The sequence below is a fragment of the Amblyomma maculatum genome, chromosome 7 (genome assembly GCF_055883805.1).
Source record: "Amblyomma maculatum isolate TAMU_Amacu chromosome 7, ASM5588380v1, whole genome shotgun sequence".
NCBI lineage: Eukaryota > Metazoa > Arthropoda > Arachnida > Ixodida > Ixodidae > Amblyomma > Amblyomma maculatum.
In genome coordinates this window covers 104,740,342-104,750,857 of record NC_139350.1, presented here as the reverse complement: position 1 = coordinate 104,750,857, position 10,516 = coordinate 104,740,342, and the positions used below count along the sequence as shown (strand labels likewise).

Below are 10,516 nucleotides of genomic sequence, written 5' to 3'. Positions count from 1 at the left end.
TTGTTATAAATAAGTTTGAAAAAAGAAAAATTATTGTGGAGGCCACACCATCTGCTGATATATCCAGTACCTATTGAGCTGCGACAAGAGCTGAGGGCGCTAACTGTACAGGGAATAGAAACAAAATACTGCAGATTTGCATATTTAATCAAATGCGAAGTAGGTGCGTAGCACTCCTTATCCCTGCTGTACTTTTCATGCATTTTACACTTTGTTATGAGATTCTTGCGCCGTTTAATTAGTAGAATGACGTTCCAGCTTTCTTCGTAACCGTTGTACTTCAGCCAGTCAAACCTGCACCGCAGTGGACGACGGACAGGCGTCATCCACTGCGACGCGAAGAAACGCGCGACCCAGCCGCGTCCTGAACTTTTCCTGCGCCATCTTCAGAAATGAGCGAAAACAGGCAGCCCCGCCGCTGTGGTGCAGTGGTAAGACGCCCGGCTATTGTGCATGTGTACCCGAGTTCGATCCCGACCGCGGCGGCGGCGTTTCGATGGAGGCGAAACGAAGAGGAATCACGGGGCTGTGCGATGTCAGCGCATGTTAGATCCCCAGGTGATCGAAATTACTCCGCAGCCTTTAACTACGGCTCCTATTTCTGTCATTTTACTTTCACTTCCCCCTGCCTCCCTCCCTTACGGCGCGGGTCAGGTGTCCACCGAGCAAGTGTGACAAATACTGCGCCTTTCCCTTCCTGTGAGCCGTTATTAATAATAATAGTGTTGTTATTATTACAGCCACAACGTATATCTTTACAATATCCTGCCGAAAGGTCGGGGGCTGGGATCATGGGGGGAGAGAAAGAGAGAGAGAAACGCGCTTGAATGTGAGCTCCAGTTGAGACGCGGAGGTGATCACAAGCTTCTTCACGACGCAGCGAGCAGCTCGGAGCTGATTTCCAGGGAGCACCGCGCGTGATCATCGGCTATCTATGAAGGCTGGGGAGCAATTGATGTGAAAGGAGATGCCGAAGTTGAGGACGTGTGACACACGACTGCTCACTCCGGAGTATAGTGAACTATACTCCGGAGCAACACACGCTTGTTCAACACTGTCCAGTTACTGTCGCCACGCCCTCAACAGACACGTCCCTCTCTCACTGTCTTACTCCCTCTCTGGGTGCATCTATTCGGCCGCTCCGCTCCGTCAGTGTTAAGACGCGTGATGGAGGCGTCGCCACATTCCATTCCTTCTTCTCTTTCTCCACTTCATGTTCACGAAAATAGAGAGAGTGAACGGCTTCGGACAGACAAAGGCGAAATCAGTGATTGCGGCTAGTAGTACTACGCACTAAAAGGACACTAAGTGTAAGAAAGATCTTCCCGCTTTGTTTGTAAATCGACACAGTTTTTTTTTATATTGCACATTCAGCGCCTCCCGAAGACGAGTTTTTCAAAAACCGCCTTTGCAGCGGAAAAGAGAAGGTAAAAACGCTTATGGACTCGTGCCTTGTTGCATTGTTGCTTGTAACACCTGCCCTTGCGAGATGGTGGCTTTAGTTTGGCTATGCCACTGACTACTTTAGCAGGCAAGACTCCCCCTCCTTGTGCTTCTCGGAGAACACATGGATATTAGCTCCTATATCCCTCACCAGCGTTCTGCCCATTAGGCGACAGTAGTCTGCACTGCATTACAGGGTTTTGTCAGCAAGAGGTACGCAAGAGGAACCATCTGACGGTCCCTGCCCACCTTACCGCATTCGGGTTGGCTGATTCTGCGAGCTACAGAGCTCAGAAGAATGACCCATCCGACTCCGTCTCCCTCTACATCACGTAAGCAGTGAAGCAATTTGTGGGGGTTATGCTTTTCGCAATGTCGGCATCTAGGCTGTTTTATGTGGTTGGTTATGTAATAAGCAATAGAGATACCTATTTATAACATCTTTGAAAATATGCATACACAAGAGTTTTCCGGAAGATAGATTATGCGGCAAATATATAACAATTTGTGAGAGCTAACATTATTAGTGATGTTTCCCGGTAGAGCTATTTGGTGTTGCATCTACGCTATTTCTCTCTAGCAATATTTCTTTTTTTTGCGATATCAGCACTGGATAGCTTTGCACTCCTAAGGCATTGGTAGAGTTTCCTGTCTGATAACTAGGAAGTGCCCTTCAAATTGTGGAGAACAATTGAAGGCTAGTGTTAGGTAAAAGTATTTTCCATTGCGTGTTTTCGTGTTATTTAAATATGCATAATCAGTTCAACGCTGGCAGTACAAATGGTACGCACTTTAGTCTTGCTGGACAACATTTCATGAATGCTTTTAAGCAATAGCTGTTGCAATCGACAAGATTACCAGAAATTTCGGGCGCCCCCTACGATGAACACTGTTTCGGCTGGTAGAAGAAATGTGCCCTGGAGTGTGATAGAGTTCAGCTTGCGCGTGCATGAAAACAGCGCTGCGTATATCCATTGCTGCAACATCCTGTTTCTTATATTTCCTTCTACGCTTGCCTATAAAAAGCTTCTTTTTTATTTCACTAATCTGCCTTTGATTCCGCACAACCTAACCTCAAACCTTTAACTTCCACGTGAGCTGCTAGCTCAAACGACAATGTTAGGTGTGGTTGCCTCCATTTAAAGGTTATAACGTTACATATATTAGTACGTCTAAATATATTGTACATGACTTGAATATTCAATTTTTTTCTGAAAACAATTTTATATTCTAGCCGCACTACGTAACTTTTTTACTCATGTGCAGGGTATACTTGAGCCAAATGCTTCTTGTCTCCTTATAATAGATATTGATTATAACATATCTTCTACATGAACAATGCTTTTCACCTTCCATATCAGCCAAAGATGCCAGAAGTGTGCACTGTAAATTTGGAAAAAGTGGGATCAAGGCATTTCTTTCCTGGCATTCATATTTTAGGCTAGAAAAAATCGACTTCACTTGCCTTGAAGTATTCATAAAGAGTTTTGAAAAAATTTCTTTCTGCCTGTTTTTTCTTCAGAGCTTCTTATTCAGAACGAGCAAGTTCACTCAGTAATGTCATGAGGATAGTCATAGTAGGAACTGTTGTGTGAAGTCATGACAAGCCCAAATGTTTATAGGTAGAGAAAAAAAAGCGTGAAGATGCCCCATAATATTTCAACCGGGGTGGTCGTGAAAAAAAAAAAAATAACGAGAGACTTTAGCTACTAAAGTTCTGAAAGCCGAAAGAATGATAAGTTTCATCTTGTCTAGCGTTCCTGCCCCCTGCAATCCCACACTTGAACGCGCGCCAAAGAAAGCCATGCGAGAGCCGCCACAAGAGCGGGGCACACTTTGTCCACGACAGTATGAGCCATTGAAGGCTTTCGCCTTAATAATTAGCTTGGAGCTCCCATATTTTGTCTACATCTCATTTACTGAAGCACCTGAGCACCCAAGCCGACATTATAATCATCCCGTATTTTTTTTGCTAACGCGTTTTTCGATTCGTTTTTAGTGAGGACTCTTCTAATGGACAATTTATTTTCAGGAGTATTTTTTTGATACCAACTATACAATATACGCGTCAATCTATTGAATACTGTGCTTTATGTCGCATTTCTGTATAGAATATAATTATCACGTTGTTACTTTACTTTCTGAACTCCACAGTTATTTTTTAAGGAAAAACGATACTAAACCGGAAACATTTTATCGAGGTACTTCAAATGAGTACATTTTAAATATTCATGTCTTTGGCCTTTTCAGTTTCCCTGGGAATATGGCCAATGATGGTAATATTACCCGACCACTTCCCTACTCAAAATATTATGCCATTCCGCACTGGAAGAGCATAAAAGAGCATCAGTTGGAACTCCACATAATACAGCATTATCATAGGGTATTGTCATTGTTCGGATTGAATAATAGCACCAGTTATATTATTGAAATATATGAATTACAGTCATGTAAATGCATTATAAAGGAGAACAAGTAGTTTTTCCTGATGACGTGAAATATTTTGGACTTAAAAATGGATTGCTTTCTCTCCTGACTCTCTAAACACTGCTCTCAGGAATGCGGTAATATAAAGGCCCAATATCGCATGGAATTTATTTTCCTGGAATGTACGATTAATCCATCCGAGTTTTATACAAGCATCATGAATGGAAAACGGTAACACATAGCTGCTGCAATCTGCTATAAGTTCGCATATATGCTTGCGAAGGACCACATCGATTTTAATAAACCTCCAGGTAATTACATCATCACACATGAAACTTTCCTCAGAACTATTTTAATATTAAAATAAAACATAACATAGACATAATTTCAAGATGATATTCTAATTGACAAAACATGAAACAAATTAAGATATTTCGTTAACTCCAGAAGCGCACAACACCTGATCAGCAATCATGCATTGCAGTTTATCCGAATCGTGATGTGAATTTATTTTTCCTCTCCTTTTATGATAGTCAAATCTGTGAAAATTAGGTGGCACGGACATCACTAGTAGTAAACTGCGCCATGTTATTACAGGTTACAGACTAAAGCATTGCGTTAACACAAGCACTAACATGAATAACTGCTTTCAGTGTGGAAAGGTGTTCAATATTTCGTTGTACCTTTGGAAAATGGGCGGAAACCCTTGCCAAGTTTTAACATTTCGTTGTAATAATTTTAAGCACATATTATAGCTTGAAAGCATGGTAATGATTTCAAGTGCGGCGGCTCATACAAGTGCAGGCTAATGTAAAACCTGTTGGTACATCCTATCTGAATAGATTGAGGCCACCCGTCATTTTGAACTCCTTATATTATTCTTCGGACTAAAGGTTACAAAACCGGCGCTTACGTATCTGCAGAACGGCAGCTAACGATGGTACACTTCAGGTAAAGAGAAAAGGTTGATTTAGCTTCACGCCATCGTGGCAATATGTGCGATCCACAAGATGGGCCGTAGTCTCTGGAATTGCAAAGATCGGAAGAGTGCTCACCCCTGTGGCGCCCGTTGTGGCTTTTTTCGGCGTCACCGCCGGCGTTTCCATGTCTCTTGTAAGCAGTAGCGTAAATAACTAAATCAAATAAATAAATAAATCCTGTCTCCACCGGGTCTCGATTCTCCATCCCTTGGAACCCCAAGTCGAGCAATTATGCCGCACACGGGATTTTTTAAATTTTTATTGCCTTTGAGGTTGTAGGATACAATATAACACAACGCTACAGTACAATACTAAACAATGCAGTATACAATAGAATATAGCACAATAATATACAATGAAATATAATACAATAGGTATACAGTAGTTTGCAATAATTGCTTGTAAAACAGCGTCATGCAACATACATCATAAGTCTTCTTGTCCATCGTGAGGATGATAGAAGTGATGACAATGACGTTGCAATTAGTGATAATGACACATATGATATTAGCAACAATAATGTCGCTGCACTTGTGATAATGAACATGAGAACAAGGGTGATGCATCTTATGCGCCAGCAACGTTTAACCTTTCGCATTTCTCCACTGTTGATTCCGCAGTGCTTTCGAAATTTTGGAGCTAAGCTCTTTGGCGCCCGTTCCTGTGTTTCGCAGTAAGCAGTAACATAATCGCCGGCGCAAATACTGTCTTTCGTAACAGCCTCCGCTCTATCCTATGGTACCACATGATAGAGCGTCAAAGAAAGATGTGCAAGTGACAAAAGCTCTGATGTGGTTTATTTAGGTAACAAATGAGGGGCAATAATAGTATAAATAGTTAACAGAACAAGAAAGGCGCAATATCCATCACACTCTGTGAACACCTTAACCACGCTGTAAAGGTAGGGAGGCAGATGAGAGTGAAACCGAGATGAGTGAAAGGGGTGCAGTAGCTGAGGGCTCCGTATTGCCCATATGAGACGTCCGTATGAGACGGACGTCCCATCGTTTTGCCCCTATCGAAACTTAGAGCCATTAAATTAGTTTACAGAAAAGGAAAGGCCCAATTTCGGTAACTCGCGGAAGAGAACGTAGTTGGCATAAAATATGTACGAAAAAAAAAAGTTGTCTGTAATTGGACATGCGTGACTTGCTCTAATTCTTTGCCTCGATCTATCGAAGAGCTCAAACAGCTAATGAGCTGCGCTCAAATGTCGCATTAGAAATTATCGTAATCGTCGGCATCTTTTTTGTGGTATAACGTTTTCTGTTGTGTATATTCTGTTTTAGACTTTGGTATATTTAGTATTCTTCCGTGTTAAGAAGCTGAGGTTTCAGCAAATGTTTTTCTGAATTCATTGAAGATGTTTCCGTTGTTTTCCCTTTTGTGTCTTCTTGATCAAGTGTGCTCAACCAAAGACTTTCTCTCCTTCTGGAATTTATAATGTGAAAAATTTTGTAGAAATATTTCATAACACTGCACCCGATTCTACTTACTAGCCTCAAACTGGACCCCAATGGCGGAACTGACTCTGGAAGATTACGACCCGATGCCCGACGACGACCTAATCTGCGCCATCTGCAGCTCGGTGCTGCGGGAGCCGGTGGAGTGCCACTGCCGGCATATCTTCTGCCGCCAGTGCATCGAGAAATGGGTTCGCACCGACAACAGCTGCCCCGTGTGCCGCGAACGGGACATCAAAGTTTTCAATCCCGATCTTCCACTCGTTCAGAATAGGCTGAACAACCTACAGGTAAGTGCACCTGCTGCACCCAAACTTACTAAAGTACATTTTATTGTAAATATGTACCTGGCTAATCATAGAAAGAATGGCGAAAATGCCGTTTTTAAAGCGGATATTTATCGGCCATTTATTTCTACTTATGCATTCTAGATTTGTAAGAAAAAGCAATGCACAGCAATGGAATCGATGCTCTGTACCTGAATGGAATCTGAGAATATCATGCCAGATGAACATGAAACTTTTCGTTTATCGCTTTTGAACTTTCCAAACTATATCTAAATGTCGGTGGGTTTTGTTTAACATGTGCTTTGCGCTCCCAAGTTAACGAAACAAAGCATTTAGTGGCTACGTTTGTGCGTGAGCCAGTACCTCAAAGGGGCGAAATAAATTAAACTATAAGGTTTAAAACTTTCCGGTCGGTCCGACTTTCCTGTGCAGAAGTGACACAAATTCACCTCAATGAAATTTTGATTGTCATTGTTGGAGGGGGAATTGAACGTGTGGCTGCAATACTTCCATGCATCCAATAGACCACAGACTCCGTTGGCTTAATAGGAATCAGTGTGAACCAAGTGAATCAATAATGCGAACTCAATTGACCCAGTAGAAGATTTGCGTGCCAACAGTGGACAAACGTAGATAGAGAGACGAGATATGGTTGACGAACTTAGTTTCTAAAAGGACGCATTATGCTCCTAAATGACGATTATAGGCTCCTTCAAATATCTTTTTGTCAATTTACAAGTGGGATGCCTTTATTGTGACATATTCTTTGTTGCTTTCGAGGACCTGCTTGTTGCCTTCTTGAACCGTTTTCCTGTCTGCCGTTGCCATACTTGAATTGGAGGTGTTCGGTTTCTTGGTTTATGATTGCATCTTCGTCTTGTTCATTCGCCCAGTGCATATAATGCCTATATATACGATTGCACGTTCAGATATGGCTGTACTATAAAACGTTACTAAATTGAACAATGAAAGAAATAATAAACAACTAATTCTGGCTGGAGACGGCGATTAGAGGGAGAATCATATGCGCTGCTTGATACCTGCTCACTGCAGCCCCGTGAGTGCTGATGCGCGTGGTAACAAGCAGCGCAGAAAGTGTTCTTTGCAGGGCATATCTTTTCTGCGCCAGTTGCTTTTTTGTGCAAGCTGTCAAAATTATAGCAACTAATATGCACTACTGCTGTGGCTTAACAGAAATGGCATATCGATTAGATCAAATCATTCTTGTCTATTAGTGAGAGCCAAAAAAGAATTAGTACTGCGAACTTTTATTCAAATTTTATTTCATATACTTTTCTTGCATTATGGTGTACAGCCGTAGACAAGAGCGCGTAATTTCTTGCGTTTTGATGCTTGTGCAAAAAATGCGATATCTATTCCGTGGAGTAAAACTTGATTTGAGATCAGAAGCTTAAGCAAAAAAATATTGGGAGTGTGTTGACAATTTCTAGCCATACATGAGTCCCGTAAAGTGCCAACTAATTTCGGTTGAAAGGTTGTGGTGCCGGATACATTGTTTCAAGTTGATCATTACGTATTGTTTATAACTGCAAGCTTTTGAATATCGTGTGTGTATATGCTTTATATATGCTTTAGTCATGATGAAACATATTTATATTGTAAATATGGGGAGTAGTTCAATGCACAGAATTGTTAATAGTCACTTGAAGACATGAATTGGAATCCAAAAATATATTAAAATATTATACAAATTATATATTTGTTTTAATAAAAAGAAATTAGAACGGGGTCTTAACGGAACTCCTCGCGAAACTTTGAATTCGTTCATATTCCCGCACGGGAGCCGCATGTGGTCCGCTGTGATTCTTTTTTGAAATATCAATGTAAGCAATACGGCAGAGTATTTCGGCGATGTTTACGGCGTTCAGGCACTCGAAAACTGAATAGATGAGTATTTTTGGTCCACTAAACTAAACTAGTTTAGAAGTGTGGTTTGTGACACCCCATTCTGATAACCTGCACTCAGTGGGTAAGTAGGGAGGGCTATCAAAAGGGTATATTATTTCCTCTTACTGATGTTCGTCTCGGTTGAGATTAAAGGCTTAGGAAATAATTAGCCTATTTGGTTTATGATGTTGTACGTCCCAAGCAAACTCAGCCTCCAAGAGATGCTGTAGTAGGGGGCTGCGAAAATTTCTACCGCACTGGGTCTTACCACCCACTGGCATCGCACACTTTATTAGTGCCTCTGTATTCGCCTCTGTCAAAAAGCTTCCGGCATTTGATCACGCGTTTTCGGGTTGAGCAGTCCAGATTCCCAAGCACTGAGACACTGCAGAGGTTACTTGGAAACATTGTGTCGAAAGAACTCGTTTTGCTTCCGGTTCAGTGATTCTTTCCATTCTAAGACACTCTTAAATACAGCACGTGCGGCAAAATGCACATATGTCCCCCTCTTTAAATCGAAGTGATGGCCGTGTAGTATAGCATCCGCCTCGCATTCGGGAGTCACCTGCTTCCCTCCTAGGCGCCACTGGTTACCCACCAGATTTCCAATCGGTTTATTATTCTCTCTCCTAATAATTGGCTTCTCAGATCTTAGTAAAAGGGTTCTGGACAACCTCGTCGCGATGAAGGATCCCATAATGCGTTCCTTTGTCAATTTCAAGTGTGTAAATTGCACAAGCACCCATTTTTCAACTGAATCGTGGCCCCTGTATCGGCTATAAAGGAACAAATATGTGGTGGTCTGTGCATGAAGCGTACGCCTCGCATTCTGGAGGTACCAGTTGTGGTTCCTTGTGCTGCCGGACATTCAACGTTCTTTCAATGAGCACAAGATGTCCAGCAGCCTGTTGCGAGGCCTTTATAAGGTGTAGCGCTTGCGAACGGGCTCAGGACAAATCGCCAATTTCTAGCTCTTGCCACCTTTGAGAGTTTGTTATATGTTTCAGATTTTGGCTGATTGTAAACTTGGAGCAAACTATCAGTACTATTAAGCAAATTGTTAACATTTAATACACAAACAAACGGCAGAACTCCGTAGCTTACATGCTTCAAAAATGTTCTTGAGCGTCGATTGCTGCTGTCCGGTTAACAAAGAAAGGCGAAGAGGTAGAAATTACGTTAATCCCTTCTGATTTATTCTTGAATAAGGCTGCCCTCCTTTTCGCTTTCAAAATGAGAAACTAGTGCAGATGCACTACTGCATGCACTGAAATAATCTCTCTCGTTAATCGCAGGTCAAGTGCGGCAACGCCGGTTGCACTGCCCGCGTACCTGCAGACAGCTACGGCAGCCATGCCAGGCTGCGCGAGTACGGCGAGCTGGGCTCTTCCATAGGGGCACGTGTACTGAGGAACCCATTCGAGGCAGCCGACACTGAAGCCAACGCTCGCGGCTTACTCCTGTGCGAAAAGGGCTGCGGGCTGATATTCACGTCCAGGCGTCTTCAAAAGCCACAATTGTCTGGAGGAGCTCAGGCACAAGCTTAATGGTGAATGTAACTCTTCACCTTGCATTTATCATTGTTTTGACAATACAAGTAACCATTATTTATTCGGGGACTTCTTGAAAAGAGAAATATTATCAATCGTATTTTGCACTAAAGCAACCTTGCCCACACATCCTTTCGCGGGAGATCTAGATTGTATCCTTGACGCAAGCATTACCTTCAGCTCACGTAACTGGCACTGCTATGGTGAAGGAGTTAGTGGATAGATCCTCTGCTCCTCTTGGCACCTTAGATGTGTTCCGAGCCGGGAGGCTTCAAGAAACTGCAACATACATAGCTGCTCATGTGGGACCCAGCAATAGCAGAACCAACGAGAAAACAAACATGCATTACTGACGCTATCAACTAGCCAAAAGATTTTGATGCTATGCTTTCCCCTCCTTCCTTTCCGCTTTCTTGCTTTATGCGAAAATACATGTGCCATCACTCTAAATTATTTAT

General features: G+C 42.3%; 1 protein-coding gene across 1 annotated transcript; it reads left to right on the top strand.

Annotated features, from left to right (window-relative positions):
- Positions 1-6,366: 6,366 nt before the first annotated feature.
- On the top strand, positions 6,367-10,055 carry LOC146184242 (RING finger protein 151-like). Its single transcript, XM_084608512.1, has 2 exons — positions 6,367-6,603; positions 9,804-10,055. Exons 1-2 carry the CDS (start codon positions 6,367-6,369, stop codon positions 10,053-10,055), a joined length of 489 nt encoding a protein of 162 aa, XP_084464638.1.
- Positions 10,056-10,516: the final 461 nt, after the last annotated feature.

What these genes read in the sequence shown, in the direction of transcription:
- LOC146184242 (XM_084608512.1), top strand. Translation starts at nt 6,367, where the DNA reads ATGGCGGAACTGACTCTGGAAGATTACGACCCGATGCCCGACGACGAC. An exon ending in ATAGGCTGAACAACCTACAG is followed by an intron (nt 6,604 to 9,803) that starts GTAAGTGCACCT and finishes CGTTAATCGCAG; the next exon opens with GTCAAGTGCGGCAACGCCGG.